Source organism: Vicugna pacos, chromosome 18, assembly GCF_048564905.1.
Source record: "Vicugna pacos chromosome 18, VicPac4, whole genome shotgun sequence".
In the NCBI taxonomy this organism is placed as follows: Eukaryota; Metazoa; Chordata; class Mammalia; order Artiodactyla; family Camelidae; genus Vicugna; species Vicugna pacos.
This window is the reverse complement of record NC_133004.1, coordinates 27,780,755-27,807,413: the sequence shown is the minus strand read 5'-3', so window position 1 is coordinate 27,807,413 and position 26,659 is coordinate 27,780,755. Positions and strand designations below refer to the sequence as shown.

At 36.8% G+C, this 26,659-nt stretch overlaps 2 protein-coding genes and 1 long non-coding RNA gene across 20 annotated transcripts in view; 1 reads left to right on the top strand and 2 right to left on the bottom strand.

Moving 5' to 3' along the window:
* LOC102543159 (phospholipid-transporting ATPase ABCA3-like) overlaps positions 1-2,481 on the bottom strand; it is an 84,109-nt gene extending 81,628 nt beyond the window's left edge. For 10 of the 13 annotated variants that reach the window (XR_012061162.1, XR_012061161.1, XM_072942756.1 and 7 more), the window contains exons 1-2: positions 1,931-2,026; positions 1,311-1,451 (exon numbers count right to left, since the gene is read on the bottom strand). The gene's annotated coding sequence lies outside the window, so the exon portion shown is untranslated. Of the gene's footprint in view, positions 1-1,310; positions 1,452-1,704; positions 1,871-1,930; positions 2,027-2,412 lie in introns of those variants that run through there. The other 3 variants (XM_072942757.1, XM_072942759.1, XM_072942758.1) reach the window with 3 other exon arrangements.
* Positions 2,482-4,127: 1,646 nt separating this feature from the next.
* LOC102542898 (phospholipid-transporting ATPase ABCA3-like) overlaps positions 4,128-26,659 on the bottom strand; it is a 92,441-nt gene continuing 69,909 nt past the window's right edge. For 4 of the 5 annotated variants that reach the window (XM_072942769.1, XM_031687525.2, XM_072942771.1 and 1 more), the window contains 9 exons: positions 22,411-22,569; positions 19,769-19,947; positions 16,412-16,537; positions 15,995-16,189; positions 9,975-10,162; positions 9,124-9,294; positions 8,400-8,590; positions 4,810-4,883; positions 4,128-4,404 (listed from right to left, as the gene is read on the bottom strand). In XM_072942769.1, coding sequence (XP_072798870.1) covers positions 4,279-4,404; positions 4,810-4,883; positions 8,400-8,590; positions 9,124-9,294; positions 9,975-10,162; positions 15,995-16,189; positions 16,412-16,537; positions 19,769-19,947; positions 22,411-22,569 — 1,409 coding nt within the window. In that variant the 3' untranslated portion in view covers positions 4,128-4,278. The remainder of the gene's footprint in view (positions 4,405-4,809; positions 4,884-8,399; positions 8,591-9,123; positions 9,295-9,974; positions 10,163-15,994; positions 16,190-16,411; positions 16,538-19,768; positions 19,948-22,410; positions 22,570-26,659) is intronic. The other variant, XM_072942772.1, reaches the window with a different exon arrangement.
* On the top strand, positions 7,642-20,127 carry LOC140687088 (uncharacterized). 2 transcript variants are annotated; one of them, XR_012061165.1, is made up of 4 exons: positions 7,642-8,349; positions 9,399-9,504; positions 10,694-10,869; positions 19,788-20,127. It is a non-coding gene; the product is annotated as an uncharacterized lncRNA (long non-coding RNA). The 2 variants fall into 2 exon arrangements; XR_012061164.1 differs by lacking the exon at positions 9,399-9,504.

Sequence of the window (26,659 nt, the reverse complement as noted above, 5' to 3'; positions counted from 1 at the left end):
GATCTCCCTTTTCTTAAAGCATTTTCTTTAGAAAATTTGTAGTTATAAATTCTTCCTCTGTCTCTTTTAAATATATGTAACTCTTTTCTTAAAAAAATCTCTCTCCTGTTTTCCAACCCCAAAATGTCTTTCTTAAGGAACTGGCAGTCACCTTTTGAGTTGTAATCAAGATAGATACTGTGTGTTTATATATGGAGAACAGTATAGCTCAGGGAGGGCGGGAGCCAGCTCCAGCAGGCACAGGTGGCCTACTCACAGACAAAACATTTGCAAACTCAGGAAGTAACTCAAAGCCTCCTGAAAACCCCTCCCACCCCTCTAAAGTCCTCCAGCACTTTCCCACTATCTCATCTCAGCCCTGAAGAACCTTCCCAACTGCTCTGTTTCAGCCGAGTTGAGCTCAGACTGAGTTCTGCTCTCCCTTCCCTGTTCCAATAGCCTTGCACAGAGTCTTCCTTGCCTGTTTTAACTTTGGCGCAATTTTTGCTTTGACAGAGGAAAATGAAGACAAATGGAGCTACCTATAGCACTGAACTCCCATACCCCTTTTCTACTACGTTCTGGCAATTCAAACATTGCAATCACCCTCTGAGATGGGTACAGGTAGCACCCTTTTCCTTATAGGTGAGGAAATGGAGGCTTAGCGAAATCAAGTAATTTTCCTTATGTCATTGCTATAAACTGAATGTTTGTGTACCTGCAAAACTCATATGCTGAAATCCTAACCCCAATGTGATGTATCAGAAGGTGAGAAATTTGGCCGATTAGGTCATGAGGATGGAACCCCAGAGAACAGGATTAGTGCCCTTATAAAACAGGCCCCAGAGAGCTTCCTTGCCAGAGAATTCCCCTGCCAGGAACCAGGAACTGGGCTCTCACCAGACGCAGCTCTGCCTGGAGCCTCAGCCCTAGACTTCCCAGGCCCCAGAACTGCGAGAACTAAATTTCTGTTGTCTAGAAGTCAACCAGTGTATGATACTCTACTGCAGGAGCCCCAGCTGACTAGGACGGCAAATAAATTCTGGACTAGTCAGGTTTAGTGCCAAAACATTTGCTTTCAAAGCCCTTACTTTCAAATGCTTAGCATGACACAAGAAAATTCCTAAGAGTATATTTTTGTTTAATTTGTCCTAGTGAGCTTCTGTGTGTGTTCTGGAGTACAAGTAAGTCTCTTAACTTTGTGTGCTTGTCTGTTGTGTTTTTGTTGGGGAAAGGGCTGTGCTTTTGCCTCCTGGGGAGACCTGGTCACCTATACCCAAGCAGTGGGGCTTGGAGAGGAAAAGGAAGAGAGGGAAGTCCAGGGGACTCACCGCTCAGACCGCACAAATGCCTCCTCCACAGATGGGCACGTTTAGAACCTGGGCTGCGCCTCCTCCCAACGAACGCCCTTTCCAACCGCTCCCAGCACAGGTTTGCACCTTAGGCCTCGCGGGTCACTCGAAGGCCAGGCCCTGTTGGGTACCCCGGGGATGGAGGGACCTGCAAACGCTGCCTAGGCCCCTTCTAGGTGGTTGCGCAAGCAACCACCACAGTCCCTAGCTCGTGCCACTCCCACCCCTCAGCCCGAGAGCCCCCTCCCAATCCTTCCACCTTCCCAGTACCTGCCAGCCCTCTCCTCCTACCCCTCCGCGCACTGGCAACTCAGAGCCTGCACTCCTTCCCCACTGCATCCTTTGTGCACCGCCCAGACCCTGAAGGCCCCACCTCGGCGCCCCTTCACTTGCTCCCCAGGTTCTCTGCCTCTGGACCCTACTGGACGACCCCACAATCCTCCATGTCTCGCGTACTCCCTCTCCCTCCTGTGTCAACGTCACCCTCAGCCGGCCCGGTAGCTAGTGGCTGAAAATGTAGAGAGAGCCAGTGGCTGGCCTCCCCACCCCCAGAGTCCGTGGGGGTTAAACAAGGAACGTACAGTCTTGCAAACTCCTACCTGTGGGCCACCCAAAAGCCCCCGATGGTGAGGCGTAACGCGCACGATCCACGTGGCCCTTTCCTCAGCGTGCGCCCCCCTTCCCCCACCCCTCCGCACGTGCCGCCTCTGCCCTTTGACCTCTCAGCGTTAAGAAATCCCTAGCGCCTTGTGCGTGCTCTCAGCCCGGCCCAGCCAGCGTTTCAGTTAACCACACCTCCAGACCTTTCTCACGCTCCCCAGTTTCGCTGATGCGTAATCCTCTCGGCTGACCCCACCCGAATACCCAGCTCCAGTGTAATTTATCATAGGGTCTGAATTCTCTCCTCTCCCGTCTGCAGTGCCAGGGATTAATTTACTGCCTCTCAGCGCCAAATAGAGCTAGGCTCTTGAATAGACTTGACGGGGCAGCCTTTGTCAGGAGAGGGCGCTGGAGGAACACTGTAGGACAAGGGCTTACTCGTGGTTAAGGGTATTTTCTCTTGGATTCTTTTTGCTCTTACCTTGCTGCCCGCAGCAGATGTGGAGGACATTTCTTGGCACCCCCTTTCCCTCCCCTCTCCATGAAGTACGGATTCCTAGTGATTCACGGTGGTGACCCTTCTTAAGACCACCCTGTTAACAACCCCAGAGAAGAGTTTTCTGTTTTATAGACCCAGCCGAGTTTCCCTGTTGGCCAGTCTAGGCAGCCTGTACCCAGCTGAGGGATGATTCCTGCTTGCTCAGCACGTGTAGAACAGCCTGTGGAAGAGCCCTGGCCCAGGACACTGAACTTCCCCAGCACCAAGTGAGCCGTAACTAAACCTCCTGCAAGAGGATCTGAAGTCCAGCCTTGGGGAGGAGCCATCTTCCAAGCTTGTTTCTTCCTTGGGTATTCTCCTAGAGTTCTCTTTACCTCCGTACAGCTAACCCCCATTATATTTAATAATTATTTTAACCTTCCCTGTTCAAATTGCTGTGTGGTTTCCTGGCTTTTGATGGGGACACTGATATTCCTGCTTGCTTGTTGGCTGAATCCCTTAATCCTTCTGAGCCCCCCATGTACAATGAGGACAGTAGCAACGCTACCTACCTCAGAGGGTTGTCATGGGATTAAATGATGTAACGCATGAAAAGTGCTTCTTCAGGGAACTGACACGTGATATTTTTTGTTTGTTTCTTGTTGGAAAATGAAGAGGTAGGATAGGTGATAGGAGGAAGAAAGAGACCACCAGACTGGAAGAACTTCTTAAAGGATCACTAATCAAGTCACCTGGGAGACAAGATGTAAGTAAAAGCTTAACAAAATGAGTTCTTTCTTCCTTTCTAAAGATGGCCAGCCTGGGAAACAAATTTTGGAATTACTGAAATCACTTGCCAGAGATCTATAGCAGTCATTGGAATGGAACCCACAGAAAGTTATATTACAGCTAAAAGCAATAGAACAGAGAATAGCTTATCACTTTGTTACTTACAATATCCAACTGAGGGGAATAAAAACACCCTCCTCCCAAAAAAAACCACTCCCAAATAGAACAGCTTCCCTGACTCTTTCCATCTTGTAATTTGAGGAGGATCATCCTACTTACCTAGTCATCTGCCCGTGATACTGCCAGTGATTACATTTCTCATGCTGCTTATGGGGGAACTCCATCTGCCCAAATATGAATTAGAAGAATTCTCTGTTTGCCTCCCTCTACACCTCATTTCTTCTTCTTTCCTTCTTAATCACAGGTAGGTCAAGAGGAGGAAAGGAAATACTGTTTTTAAAGAATGTTTTTGTTTCCTTTCTTGGACTCTGAATGTTCCTAGTGCAAAGATTCCCTTACAAATGTAGGCTCCTGGTTTGAGTTTTGGAAATAACCCAGCTTATCCCCATAAACTTTGATACTGATTTTAATTAGACTCCTTTTGGTATAAAGCTGGTGTGTCTGTGTGTGTATCTATAAGAAAGGTGATTTCTGCTCCAGGCTTTATATGCTCCTCTTATGTTTAACTCAGCTGCAAAAACATAAAGCCCTTGCTCTTCAGGTTGTCTCACCTGACAGCTCTATCATTTCTGGGTGTTTCTTTTCAAACATTCAGAATTATTCAGGAAAAGACCTGTGTCCCCACCTTAATAACTGCTGCTCTTTCATATTTCTAGGATAGAAAACAGAAATTTCACCAAATGTCTTTAGATTTGCACACGCTGGATACGCAGGCCACTCGTGTAAATCTATAAAGAATGGACATATGGTCTCCTTTGGGGGGCTGTTTATTACATAAATATGTTTACACCAAGATATAGACTCACAGGAATGCCCCTCTCTGTATCCAGCTGTAGCAGAGAGTAGTCTAAGGAAGACATAGGGTCACTAGCTGCAAGTCAATCTCAAGGCACCTTTTTTTCAACCATGCACTTCTGTGTTCTGTGGGTTAGCAAAGGTCAGGAAGACTTGCTCCAGCGTTATCTGACTGACAGAATAGTCTTCTAAATTGAATTCCTCTTTAGATTCCTCCAAAATGCCAAACACCTTTAACAGCAACAACAAAAAGTGCAGTTACCCAAACTGTGGTCCCCTCCAACCCCCAACCCAGGTGAGCCTCTCCACTTTCTCCAACTGCTGCCACGTTAATGTTAGAAGACAAAAGGTACAAAATGGGGAGATGAGACAATAGACAAAATAGATCATTGAGAATCTGAGAGGAAGCAGGTCTCTGTCCTCATTCTCTTGATGGATATAGAAAAAAAAAGGGGGGGTGGACTTAGAGGTAGAAATCTGAAGCAATTAACTCCATGGACCATTGAAAAGTAACCCAAGGTCTCCACTCCTCCTGTACCTGCAGGCACCCATTCCACATGGCTAAATCCCAACTACTTTCCATCATTAGTGCTTTCTTAACACATCATATTAGAAGGGCACGGTTTCTACAATCACCTTTCCCCAGCTATTGTCCTTGCTGGGAATGTAGTAGTTAAGGATCCCTTGATTCTCATGTTTTAATTCACTACCTAAGAAAGGAAAGATAGGATAGATGTATAAACTTATATATTACATTTTAAATGCAAAATATTGATACATCAACTTAATTATATGTGTAACACAAGGGTAAATAGATATGGCTGATAAAAAAGGGGACATAATCCAAAAGCTCGCCTCTTCAGTATACACGACATAGTTAATTCTTTCAGCAGATTTATTACTGTTATAGTAGGTTTTGTTTGATGGAGCTGAGTATTGAGCACAGGTTTTCAGGCACAAAAAACATTATTAGCTCGCATGACCAAAGGATGAAACCTGAGCCTTCTAAAATTCTAATATTATCATAGGACGTTATTCCTAAACACAGGGCTGAGGTTATGAAGAGGCAAGATTTTCACTCTGGTTGTGTAACCATGTACAGTGCGTTTCCCAGGGAGGAGAGCAGGACAAGGTCTCCTTGCTACTCTCATGATCACATGCCAGGTGAAAGAGGAAAATCATACATAAAAATCCCCAAATTCAGACTGTGTGTTCTTTCACAGGTGAGTAAGAATCCTCTGCTAGGTTGAGGGGGAACAAGTGGTAACCCTACCAAACTTAGAGTAAACAGATGTGCTTATACTTATCACTGTATATTTGCAAATTATTTCAAATTAAATTAACTGAGATTTTAAAACATTTTAGTTTTAAAATCTCAGTTAATTTAATTTTAGTTTTAAAATACATGTTTTTGAATTAGATTTCCCTCTGGATATGTGCCCTGGAGTCGGGTTGCTGGATCATAGGGTAAGTCTATTTTTAGTTTGTAAAGGAATCTCCATACTGTTTTCCATAATGGCAGTACCAAACTAAATTTCCAGCAACAGTGTAGGAGGGTTCCCTTTTCTCCACACTCTTTCCAGCACTTATCGTTCATGGACTTTTGAATGATGGCCATTCTGAGGGGTGTGAGGTGATGCTTCATTGTAGTTTTGATTTGTGTTTCTCTGATAAGTAGTAAGATTGAGCGTTTTTTCATGTGCCTACAATAGTCAAGACATGGAAACAACCTAAATGTCCACTGACAGATAACTGGATAAAGAAGTTGTGATACATATATTCAATGGAATACTACTCAGCCATAGAAAACAATAAGATAATGCCATTTGATTCAACATAGATGAACCTGGAGATCGTCATTCTAAGTGAAGTAAGCCAGAAAGAGAAAGAAAAATAATACCATATGGTATCACTTATATGTGGAATCTAAAAAAGAGACACAAATGAAATTATTTATAAAACAGAAACAGACTCACAGACATAGAAAACAAACTTGTGGTTGCCAGAGGGGATGGGAAGGGATGAATTTGGAGATGGAGATTTGCAGATACTAACTGCTATATATAAAATAGATAAACAACACATTTATACTGTATAGCACAGGGAACTATATTCAGTATCTTATAGTAACCTATAATGAAAAAGAACATGTAAATGAATATATGTATATGTATGTATGACAGACTTTATGCTGTACATCAGAAATTGACACAACATTGTAAACTGACTATACTTCAATAAAAATAGTAAATGAGATAGACTACTGTCCTTGCAAAAGATTTAAACATTTTAAAATAAAATATATGTTAATATAATCAAACTAGGAGGCCATTAGACTGAGGGGGCTCTAATTCCTTAGTAGCCTGGGTAACTAAATCAAAACTTAAGCCAGCGTAGACTGCTCTAGGAGAACACAGCTGAGTGCGAAACAATTATTTTAAATTGTTGCATTTAAATGTTTTTGTTTTGATTTTACCTAGTGTTATTTTACCAGAAGTGCCTTTCAGAGATATAATCTTCTAAACTGAAGAAATTGAATCATTTTATTTGTGATTTTTATACAAAGAATGCATGACTTAAATCTCCTGCAGATTGTATAGACTCCTTTACCCTTAGTATTTCTCATTTCTGTAACTATTAGAAGTGTATATTCCAGCTGCCCTTTGCTTGTAATATTTATTTCTTCTTTTGAAAGTCAGTCTTTATGTATAGTTACGTATCAGTTCCTTTTTGATTCTGTCATATTTAAATAGCTATTTCCTCAAAAATAATGTGAAGAAGGTCTGGGAAAAAAACCACTTTCAGCTGAAAATGTGCCTTGAACCCACGTTTCCATTAAAGCTCTTGTGTCCACAGTCCTAGAGGACAGATCTCTACTTGGTGTTTAGTGTCCGTCCCTCCTTCAAGTAGAGCAAGTTGCTAGGACAGCACACAGTAAAATGAGGTTCTATGATGACAGTTTTTCTTCATAGTGATTTAAGGACTTCATCGCAAAAATACCTGCTGAATGGGTGCATACGTGGTTTGATGAATGGACGCATAGGGTTTTAACAGACTATTAACAACACTGAGGTAATTCTACTTCCCACACGTCTGTTCCCCACATCTGCTCTAGCGCTCTACCATCCATTTCTTTTTATTTTCTGCTCTCCATTCTTACTGTGTAATCAATATGCCTGTTTTCCATTGCCTAGAAGATTAACTTCCAACTCCTCACCCTTACATGCAATGGCAACTTCCGTGATTATTTTGCTCAGCATAGCAGAGTGGAAACTAAGATGAAAAACCAGAATTATTAGAAGCCTTTCCATGTCCCTGCTTTACGTTTAGGAAAGACAGATAAGGGACTGAAAGAAACAGTTGCTGTCTGTGGCATTGTACCATATAGGCAGAGAAAGGCTCACTGAATACAGCATGAAGCAGCATTCTGCTCTTGAAAGGAGAGAAAAGCTTAGTGGTTCTTGTTTGAATTTCAATTGCATATCATGGCTGGGAGAGCAAAAGACCAGAGTGTGAGGAAAAAAAAACCTTACAACTTTTCATGAGTGGTGTTATAGACTGAATTCTGTCCCCCCTGCCCCCAAATTCATATGCTGAAGTCCTAACCCCAGTTGATTGTGTTTGGACACAGGCCCTTTAGGAATGTAATTAATGATAAATGAGGTCATAAGGGTGGGACATTAGTCCACTATGACTGTTGTTTTCATAATAAAAGCAAGAGACACCAGGGATGCACACACACAGATAAAAGGCTGTCTGAGGACCCAGTGAGAAGGGGGCCATCAGCAAGCCAAGGAGAGAGGCCCCAGGAGAAACCAGACCTTCTGAAACCTTTTAACCTCAGAACTGTGAGAAAATTAATTTCCATCATTCAGGCCACCCAGTCTGTGCTATTTTATTACAGCAGCCCTAGCAGACTAATATAGATTATATGTGCTAATAGTTGAGAATTTTGCTCAAATATATGACTTTAGATATATACCATATGGATAGCTCTAGTCTACAATTGCCTTACGAGAGACTGGTAAATATTTCTGTTCCTTGTGTAAACTTTTTAGCACAACTAAACATAAAAAATTTAAAAGAACAAGCATTCCAAAAGTAATTCAGTATGGAAGAGCAATGAATGTCAGTAACTCACAAGAAACAGTTACTGGAGATACACAGCATACAGAGGTGAGTAACAGATACGATTTAAAAAAGTTCACCCAAACAACCAAATTTACCTGGGAAGACGGTTGCAATAAAAGTTTTAAAGTCCTCTAATTTATCTTCATCTGTATCAATCTTGATCTTGACTTTTAGGATATAAATGTTGCCAAACTTGTTCTTGAGATGCTGAGGGCTGCCCAGGCACATGAACTTTCCCTTTACCATAATGGCCAGCCTGGTACAAAGAGCGTCACATTCCTCCATACTAGCAAAACAAAATAATAGAATGATGTAAAGCTTAAAAAGTCTCTATTAGAACATATTCTGTAGTTCAGATATCCAGTAAAATTTTGTAACTCTCTTTGAAAGGGAAGTTGCATCTGCCCATCACCAACATCATGGCAAATGGAGTTATTTTCAAACTCAAAGTAGTAAAATAAATAAGCTACACGATATACTGTACAGCACTTGGAATATAGCTAATATTTTATAATAATAAATGGAGTATTTATAAAACTACTCAATCACTAAGTTATACACTTGAAACTAATACAATATTGTAAATTAACCAATTATACTTTAATTTTAAAAAAAGTAGTAGAGGGTAAATTCTCAAATGGAACAGCTCCTCAACTTCCTGCTCTCTCCTCTCAATGAGGATTCTTGGCCATTCCATTCAGTAGGATAAAGGAGGAACTCACATACTCAGGCAATTTTACTCTCCAATATTGCCAGCACCAAATAATGCCTTCCCATAGCCACTACTAATTCTTAACCAAGTCTCCTAGTGAGCCACACCTGTGAGATGTTATGATAATGACTTTGCCACTTTTACGCGTCTGTGTCACTGTGTTCCAAAGCAGGCGCCGGGCTACTGGGTCCATACCAGTTGATGGCTCGTCAAGGAAGATGACTGAGGGCTTTCCCATTAGGGCAATAGCGGTACTCAGTCTACGTTTGTTTCCTCCACTTCATAGTCAAAGGAGGAGAGAGAAAGCAGAAACAGAAATGGCTATATGTGACAGTAGTTTAATGCATAAAACATCTATTTAATACATATCCATTATTTACAGGAAAGAGTTTGCCTGTTTCCAAAATGCTGAGTCACAGGAAATAGAAGAGAGATTAAAAATACGGATTATACGTGACTCAACCTAGGCATCAGACTCAAATTCAGAGGTATAAATCAAGTCATGTTCATTTTGAATGAAGAAAGGTGACTTGTTTACAGTTTTAGCCACATCATTAGTGAGATTTATATTTTCAGTCTTGAGTTTCCTTGGGATTCTCAGATATATAAACTACATAATGACAAGGCTAATACAAAGAAATTCACATCACCCTTACTTGAGACACAAAGAACTACAGAGAAGTAGGGAGAAAGATGCTCTCTTTTGTAATTCAATGGCTACAACTGCAATAGAACCAGGACTGTGAGTCTCATCTCTGCAAGGGAAAAATGTGATACCAATTAGGTCTGCTTTATTGCTTGCATCTAAATACTGGCAGGGCATTAGGTTATTTTCCAGTCATTGCCTATGTTTGTCAGTGGACCTCTGGTTAGACTGTGGGCACTAATTCCAAAGATCAGAAACAGAGGAAGACTCCTTAATATTAGCTGCAACGAGAGCACCAGTATAATGTCTCACCTGTAAGTGTAGATAAACTTGTCCGCATGGGGTTCCAGATTCAGTGATTGCAGTAAGTTATTTATATAAGCTTTAATGTGGGTCTCAGGAATCCCCCACAACCTGGCATACATGATCAATATTTCCCGAGCAGTCATGTATTCCAGCAAGGCATCAAACTGTGGACAGTAGCCAATTTTTGATCTTACCTAAAGTAAAAGAATAACAATGGACACAAGTCATCTACATCTCACCGAGCATATAAGAAGTGTGGATAACATAGAAGGCCTGAAGTCTTCCAGCCCATGCCTCCAAGGAGGTTAGAACCAACAGTCTTTGCAAATAATTCCTTTCCTAGTGATTACAGATTCATTGCACCTGGAGGCTCTTGTCATGTATTGAAATTAAAAGTGTGCAAAAGTATGCGTCCAAGATAGATTATTATAACATGATGTTATTGCCCTAGAAAGGTCACAATCAACCTATGAAATAAGAAGAAAATAATTTTAAAATAAAAGCAATGCACCTGTTTACAGAACTATATTCCTCTGAAGAAGGGGAGTGAGATCTAAAGAGGTTACTCTACCATTGGCTTAACTTTTACTCATAAGCCTAAAGAAAGCTCTGATGGCCCTAAAAAGTAAAAGAGACCTAAATCAGTAGTGTGAAGTCTAGAGTTACTAACTGGATGAATATTTTTGAAGTTTGGTATCTTATTTTCGCTAATAACTCTCCATTAGTTTAGTCCCAAGAGATTCCAGTTCATAATCAAAGACTTACAGAAGGAGAAGCCGGACAGTGATACCTCAGTGACATCCTACGTTTTGGTAGTGGTGGAAAATGGATGCACTGTAAGTGGGATACTCCATGCTCTATTATATGCAGTGTGGCTTTGTGAGAATCATCTGAGTTGCAGGTGAGCAGAACTGGGATCCTAGCTCTTATTTCAATCATGTATTGGTCATAAAAGACATCTTAACATATTATAAAAATTATATAATATTCAGACAAAATATCTGACCAAAATGTAATTAAACTAAAAATCAACAATAAAACAATAAGTATTTAGAAACCTCTATATTTGGCAAATTTTGAAATTAATTTCTGACTATATTAATTCATGGGTTAAAAGAACTCACTTTATCTTTCAAAATACTTTGAAACTTTCGGGATGTAGTGAAAAGGCCACTTTAAACAACAGGGTAATAAATGAGTGTAAATAAATGATTAAGATGTTAACTCACGGGGAGACTGCCAAGATGGTGGAGTAGAAGGATGCAGTGATCACCCTCTCCCATGAATACAACAAAAACCACACCTACAGAGTATGGAACAATTTGCACAAATCACCTACTGAACTTTTCTTACTATTGGAACTACAAGGTAAATTCTCACAAACCAGGTAAGGAAGAAAAAGAAAAAGGAAATCAGGGCAGGACCAGTCCCTCAGGGAGAGAGTGGCAAAGGAGCAAAAGCACCTTCATCCTAGGAAGACCCATCTCCCGCGGGCAGACCATCAAGAAGAAATCAGCACTTTTCTAGAAACATAAAACCGGCCATCACTAGTAGTGAAATTGAATTCGTAAGGAAAAAAAGAAAAAAGAAAAAAAGTTCCCTGCAGACTAAAGCCCAAGACTGAATGGCTTCACTGGGGAATTCTACCAAACATATAAAGAAGTAAGGGAGGAATAAATTAAGGGCTGGGATTAACAGATACACATTACTATATATAAAATATATAACAAGGACCTACTGTATAGCACAGGGAACTATATTCAATTTCTTGTAATAACATACGATAGAAAAGAATCTGAAAAGAAAAAATGTATATTACTTTGCTGTATACCTGAAACTAACATTGTAAATCAACTACACTTCAATAAAAAAAATTTACAGAAAGAAAAACTAATACCTATGCTCCTCAAACTATTACAAAAAATTGAAGAGGAAGGATACTCTCAGACTCATTCTGAGAGGCCAACATTACCCTGTTACCAAACCAGAAAATTGCAGGCCAATATCTTTGATGAATATAGATGCAAAAATCCTCAACAAAGTATTAGCAAACTGAACCCAACAATACAGAAAAAGGATCATACACCCTGGTAATGTTGGATTTATTCCAGGGTCATGAGGATGGTTCAAAATTCACAAATCAATCAATGTGATAAACCACATTTACAAATGGAAGGATAAAAAAATCACGATCATCTTAAGATGCAGAAAGAACATATGACAAAGTTCAACGTCAACTCATGATAAAAGCTCTCATTAAAGTGGGTATAGAGGACACATCTCAGACAAGACAAGGATGTCCACTCTTGGTACCTCTGTTTAAGTACAGGATGTCCTAACCACAGCAATCTGACAAGAAAAAAAAAATAGATGGCATCCAAATTTGAAAGGAAGGAGTAAAACTCTCACTGTTTGCAGATAACATAATACCATGTACAAAATCCTAAAATCTCAAACCCAAAACTATTAGAAGTAATAAATGAATTCAGCAAAGTTGCAGAATATAAAATTAATATACAGAAATCTGTTGCATTTCTATACACTAATAATGAACTATCAGAAAGAGAAAGTAAAAAATCTCATTTAAAAATCCCATCAAAAAGAATAAAATACCTAGGAATAAACTTATCTAAGGAGATGGAAGCCCTGTAGGCTGAAAACTATGAAACACTGATGAAGGAAATTGAAAATGATACAAAGGAATGGAAAGATATTCCATGCTTTTGGATTTGAATAATTAATATTGTTATCTATAGATTTAATGTAATCCCCCTATCAAAATACTCATGATATTTTTCACTGAACTAGAGCAAATAATTTTGAAACTCATATGAAACCACAGAAGACCCGGAATTGCCAAAGCACTCTTGAGATTCAAGGACAAAACTGGAGATATAACCCAGACTTCAGAATATAGTGCAGAGCTACAATAATCAAAATAGTGTGGTATTGGCACAAAAAGAGCCATATAGAACAGTGAAACAGAATAGAGAGTTCAGAAATAAACCCACCCACTTATGATCAATTAATCTACAACAAAGGAGAAAAGATGGTCTCTTCAATAAATTGTGCTGGGAAAACTGGACAGAACCATGTAAAAGAATGAAATTAGAACATTCTCTAACACTGTATACAAAAATAAACTTAAAATGGATTAAAGAGCTAAATGTAAGATTTGAAACCATAAAACTCTTAGAGGAGAACACAGGCAGAACACTCAGACACAAATTATAGCAATAAATGAAAGCAAAAATAAACAAATGGAACCTAATTAAACTTAAAAGCACGGAAACCTTTGATAACATGAAAATACAGCCCATGGAATAGGAAGAAATATTTGCAAATGATGCAACTGACAAGGGGTTAATATCTAAAATATACAAACAAACATACAAATCTAATCTAAGACAGCCACTCCTGCATTCTTTTTATTACGATTTGCATGGAATATCTTTTTCCATCTCTTTACTTTCAGCCAGTGAGTATTCTCAAATCTAAATTGAGGTTCTTGTAAATAGCATATAGTTGGATCTTGGTTATTCATCCACCAGCCTCTGTGGTTTTTTTTTCCCCTCCTGGGAGTGGGGGCACTTTAGTCCATTTAGATTTATTGATAGGGAAGGATTAACTATTACCATTTTGTTCATTGTTTTCTTTATCTTATAGCTCTTTTGTCCCTCTTTTTCTCTCCTTGTCTTCTTTGTGTTTCCTTAGTTTTTATTTTTTGTTTTGACAGGTTTGATTCCTTTCTCCTTTTCTTTTGTGAAACGTCCATACATATTTTCTTTGTGGTCACCAAGAGGCTTTTTAAAACTAGTAACAACTTAAGTTCATTAGCAAAATTCTCTGCTTTTACCTCTTTTTCCTCCACTTTATATGCTATTGATGTCACAATTTACATTTTTATATTATCTATTAACATAACTTAATTATAGTAGTTTAAATACTCCTGTCTCTTGACTTTTATAGTAGAATTAAAAGCAATTTGGCCACCACTGATGCAACAATTCTGTTTTTGTAATGAGTTTTATACTTTATTAAGCTTTTGTGTTGCTGTTTAGTGCCCTTTTATTTAACTTGAAGAACTCCCTTTAGCATTTCTTGTAAAATAGATCTAGTGGTGATAAACTACCTCAGTTTTGTTTGAGAAAATCTTTTATCTCCTCTTCATTCTTGAAGTAAAGGTTTGCTGAAAGTTTTTGTCTTTCAGCACTTTGAATATATCATCCCACTAATTCTGGCCTACAAAGTCTCTGCTGAAAAATCCACTGATAGTTTATGGGGGTTATCTTGTACCTAACATGTCACTTTTCTCTTGCTGCTTTTAAAATTCACTCTGTCTTTAATTTTTTATAACTCGATGATATGTATGTATCTCAGTGTCGGTTTCTTTGGATTCATCTTGTTCATTGTTTTTTTGGTCCTCCTAGATCCGATATCTATGTCCTTCCCCATTTTTGAGTTTTTTTCATCCATTATTTCTTTGAATAAGCTTTCTTATCCTTTCTTTCTCTCTCCTTCTCTTCAGACTTATATAATGCACATATTTATCCACTTAACAGCATCCGTAGCTTCCTTATGCTATTGTCACTCTTTTTCATTCTTTTTTCTTTTTGCTGTTCTCATGAGATGATTTCCACTGGTCTGTCTTTTGAGTTTGCTTATCCTGTATTCTGCTTGATCTAGTTCACTGTTGAACCCTTCTGATGAATTTTTCAATTCAGTTATTAGGTTCTTCAAATCTATGATTTCTGTTTGGTACTTATAAGTATTTTCTCTCTGTTAAAATTCTCGCTTTGTTCATGCACTGCTCTCATAAACTTGCTTAGCATAGTTATGATTGTTGTTTTGAATTCCCAGTCAGCTGAATCACTTATCTCTATTTATTAAGGTCCTTTTCTAGAGATTTATCTTGCTTTTTTGTTTGGAACATATTTCACTGACTCTTTATTTTCCCTGACTCCCTATATTGGTTTCTGCGCATTAGACCAAACAACCAATTCTCCTAGTCTAGGCAGACTGGACTCATGTGGAAGATAATATCACCAATCAACCTGGCCAAGGATTCTCAGATCCTCTTAAACCTTTATGCTTGTCCAAATCACTGTCTGTGTTAGTGGCCTTAGGAGATTAAGGTGTAACAAGTCCTGTGAGTGCCTTAAATCCCAGAGGACTACCAGTTGCTTTCCCCATCATCTCCCAGATGCAGGCTAATTTGAAGTCCAATATTTGGGAAGCAGCTAGGAATGCTGAGGCTCTAGGTATGCAGTCTATAGACCTTTCCAGCAAAACTGAGAGCTGGGTGTATTTGTCTTCTTGCTTCGTACTGAACCATGGGCAATAATCACTGGAAGTGCTTGTGCACTTGCTAAAACTGCCCTTCTGTTCTCTGCATTCTTGTGGAATTCATAAATGCCACATCTTGTCAGCCCTCAGAGCTAGATGATTTGGGAACCAGTCTCTCGGGTGGTAGGCCTAAAAGTTGAGGAGCTAGATATGTGGTCTGAACTCTTTAATCCTCAGGAAGAAGCTGGGAGTTGGGGGTTCTATCCTGCTTGTAAGGCATAGTTTTGTGTGTGTGTAGGGGGGTGGTTTATGATGCAGCTATTTCTCAGCTTATCCTATGCATTTTGATGTGCATATTTTCTCAGTTGTGTGATGTGTGAGAGTCTCCCAACTAATTTCGAGATTTATCTCAGAGGGAATTGATCCCTGTGTAACTGTTTATTTTTGTGCATCCATGGAAGGAGGGAAAGTCACGATCCTCCTATGCTACCATGTTGCTCTCCAATGTTTCAAAGAAAACTAAAGACACTCTTGTCTTAAGTTCTCATGGTAAGGCTTCTCTAACTGCCTCACCATCTCTCCTCAAAAATTTCTCTCTCTCTCTAGAATCCACTGGCTGAGTCAACAGTTTCGTATCAGTGCCTACCATGATTCATATTTATCATCTCCCACCACTTGCCTCTTACTTTCAACCACAAATCATCATGCTTCTCACATCTCAGAAAGTAATAGTGTCTTACCTTCAGGATATTTTTGGTGATGCTAAAGTGCTCAATGAACACATCCCCAGAGGTCGCAACTTCCTCTCCAGTCAAAATTTCAAAGGTAGTAGTTTTTCCGGCTCCGTTTAATCCAAGCAACCCAAAGCACTCCTCGTTTCGGATTGCAACAGAGATATTTCTCACAGCAAAAATGGCTGGCATTCCAAAATATATCTTTAAAAATACAGAAAACACAATATAGTAAAGAATAGTTATAGGTCACATAAAAAACACTTCAGACTACTATGGACTACCTCAGACAATTTCACAAGAACTCTTCTATTCTATTGGGAGAATACACATAGATCCCAAAGAACCACAGTGAGCCCTTGACACCAATGACCCACTCCTGAATAGAAGTGAAACCATCATAAGTTGGTCATTGAGTAATGTTACCTTTGTGAGTTCCTTAATAAGCACTGTAGAATTCAGTGACTCCTGAGCGTGATTCAGGATTTTATTTCTCTCATTTTGTACATCTTCGTCTTCAGATTCTCCAGATAATTCCATGGACACTTTATCCTATATTTTGAAAAGAAGACTCATACAGATGGATGCCCTTTAGACAGCGGGTTGGCTTCAGGGAGGCTAAACTGGGAGATAATCTCAAAGTTGTCAAACCTCAGGGAGGTTTGAGTCAGTCCCAGATGACTTACTGCATATCACCTCAGTTCTCATGTATACATTTATTCCCTACTTCCAAAGTTTAAAAACTATACTCCTAGCTATGAACAAGTAGCATTTTCTTATCAAAATGGGCAACTTAACAAAGACTACAACTACAAAACTATCAATCATAACCAAAGTCATCTTTAATAATAATATATATTTCGTAAGATATCAAAAGAGTTGAGCGTAGGGAAAGCTTAACACATTTCTGAGAAGAAGAATGGAGTCTAAGGACGGATTTACATAAGAAATGTCTAAGGTAAATTTAAATAAAATAAAAGCTCATCAGGAGACTTACAATGAGGAAGAAAAAAGAGGGGTATAGGGCATCCCACATAGTGGAAAGAGCATGAAAGAATATAACTTGTATATCATTTTTTTAAACTTTAAACTTTTTATTTTGAAATAATTTTGATTAACAGAAGAGTTATAAAGACAGGACAGTTTCAGTATATATTTTAGCCTTCTCCTAATGACATAATTATGATACATTGATCAAAACAGACAGATTAACATTGGTTCAATTCTATTAACTACACATCTTACTGAAGTTTACCTTCAATATCATTTTAATTTAAACTATTTAAGCATCACATCTATACAGACAAGGACATAAATCATAAATCCGTATCTTAATTATTTTTGGTATAACTAGCCCTGATAAAGAAAGCAGAATATTATCCCCAACTGTAACTAGAATTCTGACTTATAATTCCATATATATTATCATTTCTTAGTTTTGCCTGTTTTAAACATTACATAAATGAAATTCTACTTCACATATTATTTTGTGTCTGGCTTCTTTGGGCCAATTTATATTTGTGAGATTATTCCATGCTGCTGCATGATTTATAGGCTATTCCTTTTGTAAAGTGTTTCTCTTGTAGGCAGCATATAGATGGGTCTTTAAAAAAATCCAGTCATCCACTTTATGTCTTTTGATTGGAACATTTATTCTATTTACATTTAAAGTGATTATGGATAGGTATGTACTTATTGCCATTTTGTTTATTGTTTTCTGGGTTTTTGTAGTTCTTCTCTTGATTTTTATTGTTCTCTTGTCTTCTTTCCTTGTAATCTGGTGACTTTCTTTAATGCTACGTTTATATTTCTTTCTCTTAATTTTTGTGTATCTATTAGAGATTTTCAGTTTGTGCTTACCATGATGTTCATATACAACAACCAATGTGTATAGCAGTCTGTTTTAAGCTGATGATCACTTAAGGACAAATGCATTTTAAAAGTACTACATTTTTACTCACCCCCCTCACCTTTTATATTTTTGATATCACATTTTGCATCTTTTTATTTTGTGTTTAGCTTAACTAATTATTTTAGACACAGATTAATTTACTACTTCTGTCTTTTAACATTCATACTAATGTTATAGCTGGTTGATCCACTACCTTTACTGTATGTTTGCCTTTACCAGGGAGATTTTTTTCTTTTCTAACTTTATTGTGTCTAGTCACAGCCTTTTCTGTTTAAAGAAGTCCTTTTAATGTTTCTTGTAAGGCCAGTTTAGTGGTAATGAAATTCTTTAGCTTTTGCTTGTGTGGGAAATTCTCTCTCTCCTTAAATTCAGAATGAATCCTTGCGAGTAGAGTAGAGTAGAGTAGAGTAGAGTAGAGTATGTAGAGTATTCTTTGTTGTTTTTTCCCTTTCAGTACTCTGAATATATTATGCCAGTCCGTTGTGGCCTTGAAGATTCTGCTGAAAAATCAGGTGATAGTCTTATGGTGGTTCCCTTGTATGTAACTAGTTATTTTTTTTCTTGCTGATTTTAAGATTCTCTCTTTATCTTTAATTTGTTATTTTAATTAAAATGTGTTTTGGTATGTGTCTCTTTGGGTTCATCTTGTTTGGGACTCTGTGATTTCTAGATTTGGATGTCTGTTTCCTTCTCCAGGTGAGGAAAGTTTCAGCCATTATTTCTTCAAATAAGGTTTCTGCCCCAAATTATCCTTTTGGGACCCCTATAATGCATATGCATATCTTAATGCTTTCTCAAGGGTCCCTTAAGCATCGTTAAATTTCTTTTTGTTGTTCCAATTGGGTGATTTCTACTACCCTGTCTTCTATTGGTCTGCCTTTATTACTATAGTTAAAAAAACACCTATGTATGGTAGCATAAGTCCACCATGTTGGTTCTTAAGATTTCCCTGGAGATTCTTGACACTGTGCATTTTCATGTAAATTTTAGAATCACTTTGCATTTCTGTGTAAACTTTAGGATTAGCTGATGATTCTACACACACAGACACACACACACACACACAAATATCCACTAGAATTTTGATTGGGGTTGCACTGAATCTTTAGATCAATTTGGGAAATATTGTCATCTTCCCATGATTGGGTTTTCTGAAGCAAGAACATTGTATATTCCTTCATTTATATGTTTTCTTTAATTTCTCAATAGTTTTTAAAAATAATTTTCCATGTAAAGGTCTTATACAATAACTTCTGTTAGGGTTATTCCTAGGTAGTTTTTGTTTTTATGCTACTTAAATAACATCATTTAAATGTTTTATGCTATTCAAATTACATTATTTTATATTTCACTTTTTGCTGCTGGCTTGTATATAGACATACAACTAATTTTTCTATACAAACTTTTCATTAACAGTAGAACAGAGACAAGAAATTTGTATTTTAAGAAACCATCCAGGAGATTATGACAAATGCCAAAATTTGAGAACAACTGCTGTAGAGAGTTACTATTAAGTATGCATTCTTCAGGCCAGGAGAATCAGTATTAAATGAGAGTTTATTAGAACTATCCAGGGGCAAAATCAGAGTGAATGAGCAATTTTGGGAAGACATGGTTCTCTGATACAGAAGATACTCAAGGGAAAGCTTTCTATTGTAATCAAAGTATTTAAAAATACCATGTCCTGACTGGTAGAGGCCATAATGTTTAGAAACCACAAAATTCAAATTATGATGAGATCTCTGATTTACATGGATCCCAAATAACATGAATTGATTTATATTCCTGTATCTCAGTAATGAAGTTAGGCATGTATAGAGGTATGCTTTTAGTCTTAGAGACATCTCTAAGTCTCCTACCCAGCTACTCACCTTATTAAATTTCTTGTAGGTACGAAAGAAAATATAGCGAAGCACAAATGTTCTTACTCTCCATGAGGTGGTTTCCAAAAGGAAAATCAAGAAGAGGAAAAGAAATCCTGTGACGGCCATTGCAATTACAAATCTTCCAATTCCATCTTCTTCCAAACTATATACACTACGCTCAGCTGCTGATGACAAAAACAACACAAAAGACACAGGCTTACTTAAAAAAATAAACCCAGTGAGCAAACTCTAAGAAATCAACAAACAGAACCAAATGGAATGGTTATCAAATAAGCAAAAAAATTAATATATTTAAAGGTATATTTAATAAATTTGTATGTCATGCAAAATATCTTCAAAATCTATTAGGCAAAAAGCTTTCATTCTATGAGTTTTGTCTTGCTGTAGTTCTAGGCATCCATTACCAACATATATCAGATGGTCAGAACCATTGGGTGAATTTGGCCTCGTAATACTAATCAGAGTACTGGGTGGTAGCAGAGGCTCTCCTGGCCCCCAAATATTTTTTTTCTCTGAAAGTATTTCATATAGTGGTTCTGAAACTGGAGCAGGAGCAGAAGAATCATCTGATGATGATTACACATAAAACACTTTTACCTGTAAGGGAACACTAACATTTAAACTAAGTTGTAATTACCCAAGAGCTGGTACTTTTCCAATCATTTATTAGAAAAATTTAATAGTTACAAGATTCTGAATTCATGATACGGAGAACAGCACGCTCATGGAGGAGGTGAAGATAAGCAAATTTCTTTTTTTTTTTTTGCTCTTAAAAAACTTTGTATTAAAACATTATATACATATATAGAAATCTGCCTAAGTGTAAGACTAGTGAATTTTTACAAACTGAAAATATTTACATAACCAGCAATATTTTTCATTCAGTTTTAAAATTTAACTGCATTATATTCTTTTTCTTTTTCTATTTCTTTTCTTTTTCTTTCTTCCTTTCTTCCTTTCTTTCTTCTTTCTTTCTCTTTCTTTCTTTCTTCCTTTCTTCCTTTCCTTTCTTTCCTTTCTTCCTTTCTTCCTTCCTCTTTTTTTTCCTTTCCTTTCTTCCTTCCTTCCTTTTTTTCTTTCTTTCCTTCTTTCTTTCTTCTTTTCCTTCCTTCCTACCTTCCTTCAAGTGTATTACTGTATGTACCTTTTATAGTGATGACCCGAAGCATTACATTGTGCATACATAACTTACCACAGTCACGGTGTCTTCCTTTTATCTGTTTGAGTGAAGTGAAAAAACTTTTCCATGATTTGTACCTCTTTAACCTCCCCATTTATTACTGTCTTAAATATTCCCACTACATACATTAAGAATATTTTCAGACAATGTTATCACTTTTCTTTTAACCACCGAACTCAAGAAAACTCAGGAGGAGAAAGTATACAGTATTCACCCATTTTCTTACTCTTCCCAGTGTTCTTTCTTCTTCAATCATTTAATTTATGTTTATAGAATCTATACAGCCTATTCTTTTAGGACTTCTACAGGTGACAAACTGCTGTAGATTTCCTTCATCTGAAAATGTCTTGATTTCCCCTTCATTCTTAGAAGATATTTCCTATGTATATAGAATTTTGAGTTGACAGGTTTTTTTATTTCAGCACTTAAAAATAATGTGCCACTTCCTCTGGTCTTCTTGGTTTCTGATTTTAAAAAAATCTTCTGTAAACTAGGGAATTGTTTTGTCCTTATGGATGAGGTGTCACTTTTCTAAAGCTGCTTTCAAGATGTTCTCATCTTTAGTTTTCAAAGCTTGATTATATCTTGGTATGGATTTATTTGGTTTTAACATATTTAGAATTTACTAAGTTTCTTGAATCTGTGGGTTTATATATTTTATGCTTATTTTTTATTAATTCTTTATAAAATTGAGATATAATTGACATATAGCATTAGTTTTAGGTATACAACATAATAACTTGATACTTCTGTATGCTGAGACATGATTCACTACAATCTAGTTAACATCCATCACTATACGTAGTTACGTGTTTTTCTTGTAATAGGAACTTTTAATACTGTCTTATCAACTTTCAATTATATGATACGGTATGATTAACTGTTGTTACCATGCTGTGAATCATTACATCCCAATGATTTTATTTTATGACTGGAAGTTTGTGCCTTTTGATTCCTTTCACCCATTTCACCCAAGCCACTCCCCAGTCATCAATCTGTTATCTATGAGTTCTTTTTTTTTTAAAGAGTCCACCTGTTAAGTGAGATAATATGGTATTGGTCTTTGTCTGACTTAATTTATTTAGCATAATGCTTTCAAGGTATATCCATGTTGTTACAAATGGCAAGACTTCCTCCTGTTTAATGGCTGAATAATATTCCATCATATACATACCATATTTTCTTTATCCATTCACTCATAGAGATCACTTCTCATGAGAAATTGCACTATGCATATAAGCTTTGAATCTTAGCTCTAACTCATTTAAGTCATGTGACAGAGTAAGTTATTCAGTTTTGTGTAAGCTTTAGTTTCCTCAAGGTGAGGATAACAACACATAATGAGTTATTATGAAAATTCAAAATAATATAGGTAGAGCTATTCACATGCAATAAGTAATTGACTAGTAGTAATTCTGATGAGCCTTGGGGAGCTCCAGATACTCACCTTTACTACAATCTATAGAGTAAGGAATATTTTTATTTGAGGAACATATCTTCTTTCTCTCTTCCATATCATAATATTTGCTGATGCTCATCCCCAAATTATGTATGGGTAGCAACATCAATGAATTAAGCAGGGGGCTTCTAGAAGCAGCTTTCTTGTCTGTGATTTAAAAGATGATAACATTATCATGCTTTGTATTATATGAGCTGACCCTGGGAAATAAACGTTCCCCAAGTTGATCAAACTATGAAAAAATTACAAAGTCATAATATCTTCATAAAACTCTTGCTACTAAAATATCTTGTAGTATAGTTTGTGTTGATAATTATGGAATTGGAAGATCTTTTGGGGAAAGTTGGTGTCCATATAATTTGTCTTCCTTTCACCTGGTGTGAATAGGAAACCCATACTGATTATTCTTCATATTTCTTATTCTGTATGATCAATAAAGAAACAAAGACATAATAGGAAATTCAACCTAGGAGTCAACAGTGGGAAAGAGCTAAGGAACATTTTATCAGTTGAAAGTTGAGATTTCTCTAAATATTAAATTAATGTATATAATAGTTCATGAATATACATGAGGGAATATAAAACATGATTATGGGTTAAGGTATTAAGACTTCAAGACTGAGTTCAGGTAATTGGGAATAAAAATAAAATATGTCTCAGCAAAAAATTATTTATCAGATACTGACAAAAGAGAGGTGACCAGCAAAGAATGATAGGGGACAAGTGAGGTTCCCTAGATATTAATTTTCTAAGTGATGAAGTCATACCAAGTATGCCCCAAAGGGGATAACAGTTGGTATAGATACACATAATCTGGTAGCAGAAAGAATAATTCTGGACATATAGTTGTTCAGATAACTTTTTTTATTGTGCTAAAATATAAATATTATTATTATAACTACTTGTAAGTATACAATTCAGTGGCGACAAATGTATTCACAGTATAGTGTAATTATCACCACTATCTTTAGACAAAACTTTTTCATTTTCCCCAAGAAAAACTCTGTGCCCACTAAATATGACTCTCCCTACTTTCCCACCCCTAGGCCCTGGTAACCTTTACTCTACTTCTGTCTTTATGAATTCCTACTCTAGATACCTCATAGAAGTGGAAATATATAATATTTGTCTTTCTGTGTTTGCTTATTTCACTTAGCATGTCTTCCAGTTCCATCCATGATGTGGCATATATAAAAATTTTTATTCACTTCATAGCTGAATGAGTAACATTTCATTATATGGATATACTGTATTTGTTTACCTATTCACTTTTTGGTAGATACTTAGATTGCTTCCACTTTTAGCTATTGTGAATAATGCTACTATGAACATTGGTGTATAAATATTTTTTCTGGTCCTTGATTTAAAAATGTTTGGATATATACCTAGGAGTGAAATTTCTGAGTCATATGGTGGATCCATGTTTGACCTTTTGGAAAACTGCCAAACTCTTTTCCATGGTCGCATCACCATTTTCTTTTCCCATCAGCAATGTACAGGGTTTCTAATTTCTCCACATTCTTGGCAAAATATGTTATTTCACTTTTAAAAATAATAACCATCATAATGGGCATGACGTGATATCTCATTGTTTTGATTTGCATTTTCCTAGTGGCTAATGATGCTGAGCACCTTTTCATGTGCTTGTTGGCCATTTATACATCTTCTTCAGAAAAATGTTATGTTTAAATTCTTTGCACATTTTTTATTTGGAATAATTGTCTTTTTCTTGTTGAATCATGAATACACTGTACTTTTAGATACTAGACCTTTGTTAGATATATGATTTTCAAATATTTCCTTCATTCGGTTGATTTCTTCTTGCTTTGTTAATGTCCTTTGATATACAAAAGTTTTACATTTTGATGCTATCCAGTTTATATATCTTTTCTTTTGCTGCTTGTTCTTTCAGTGTCATGTCTAAGAATCCATTGCCAAATTCAAGGTCATTAAGATTTACTGTTTTCTTGCAAAAGTTTTATGGTTTCAGCACTTATATTTAGGTCATTGGTACATGTTGAGTTAATTTTTGTATATGGTATGAGGTAGGATCCAGCTTTCACTCTTTTGGATGTGACTATTTAGTTTTCTCAGTGTCATTTGTTGAAAAAACTATCCTTTCTTCCAATGAATGGTCTTGACACCTTTGTTGAAAAATCAACTTACTACATACGTAAACATTTAGTTAGGGCTCTCTATTCTATTTATTGTTTTATAGATGTGTCCTTATGCCAGTACCATACTGTTTTAATTATTGTAACTATGTAGTAAGTTTTGAGGTCAAAAAGTATGAGACCTCCAACTTTCTTTTTCTTTTTCTAGTTTTGGTCACTCTGTGCCAATTGCAATTCTGTATGATTTGAGGATTGGCTTTTCCATTTCTGTAAAAATACATGTTGGAATTTTATAGAGATTATGTTGAATCTGTAGACTGCTTTAGGTAGTATTATCTGAACATTGTTAAGTCTTCTAATCCATGAACACAGATGTCTTTCCATGTATTTAGGTTCTGTTTAATGTCTTCCAGCAGCGTTTTGCAGTTTTTAGCACAAGTCTTTGATCTCCTTGGTTGGAATTTTTCCTAAATATTTCATTATTTTATATGCTTTATAAATGGAGTTTCTTTTCTTAAAATTCATTCTCAAATTGTTTATTGCTGGTATACAGAAACACAACTGATTTTTGTGTGTTAATCCTGTAACCTGAAATTTTGCTAATTTTTTCATTAACTACAGTAATCTTCTTTAGGATTCTTTGGGGTTTAGAATTCTTGATTGACAGGTTTTAAATTTTTTTTACTGTCTTCTGGTCTTCATGGTTTTTAATGTGATATCCACTATTAATTTTATCAAGAAATTTTAGTACTTGGTTAGTTGATTCTGTCTTGATGTTTACAAGATCTTCCTTTTGAATTTCTACAGTTTTATTATAACATGTCTGCATGAGGATCTCTGAATTCATCCTTCACTGAGCTTCTTGGATTTGTAGATTCACATCTTTCATCAAAGTTGGGACTATTGTTTCTTGAAATATTCTTTCTTCCTTCTTTTCTCTCTCTTATCCTTTTGGGACTCTATAATGTGTGTACTGGTCTGTTTGATGGTGTCCCATGGGCCCCTTAAGCTATGTTCACTTTTCTTCACTACTTTTTTTGTCTGCTCCTCAGAATCAATACTATCAATTATCCTGTACCTAAATTCACTTGTGCACACTTAAATCTATTTTGAATCCCTCCAGTGAATTTTTTCATTTCAGCTATTGTACTTTTAATTTCTGTTTAGTTATTTTAAAAAACTTTTATCTCTTTATTGTTCATCTCTATTCTGTGGGACATTATTCTCATGGTAACCTTTAGGTTGTTTTTGTGTGTGCACATTATTTTCCTTAGGCCTTCAAGTATATTCAAGACAGAAGTTTTAAAGTCTTCGGGCTTTCTGAGGGACAGTTTATGTTAATTTTGATTCTTTGAATGGGCAATATTTTTCTGTTTCTTTGTATACCTTGTGAGCTTTCTTGAAAATTGGATATTGGAATATTATAACATGCTAACTTTGGAATACAGGTTCTCCACCTTCTCTAGGGTTTTCTATTATTTGCTAACATTTTTATTGTTGAAGGCTGTAGTACTCAGTGTGTCTAATAACCTTCTCAAATACTTTTGCTGAGATTTTATTCCTTGACATGAGTGGTCTCTGTTCCTAGGTTTCTTTGACACAGATTTCTTTGAATGTCTAAATGTAAAACAAAACAAAACTCTACCAATGTTTGAAGACATCTCTGTGTTGTAACCCTCTTTCAATACTTAGCCAGACTTGCAATGAGCCTAGGAATCAGCCCAAAGTGAAAGCTTATGGTCTTCACAGGTGCTTCTTGAGCAAGCAAGTATGTGTGTGGCTGTCTAAAACGGGTGATTTTGAATGCCCTAATTTCCCAAAGTAATTTTCTGTGGATGTATGTCTCTTGCCTTAGGCAGTGTCATGCATAAATTGTCATATTTTTCCTTGGGCATCTGATAATTGTTTATTGACCTTACATTTTTTAGCAATGCTTATTACTTTTAATGCCTGCTGAGTTCTGAGTTAGGTGAAACAGAGATGAGTGCCTCGTATCATTTCTTCAGGTAACTCCCAGGTAGAAGAGAACAGACCTATACCCAAATTTGTGAAGATCTGCTTAGCTCCCTAGGGAAATAGGGATAAAGGTCCCACAATGGGAACAATGACTGTGTCTTCAAGAC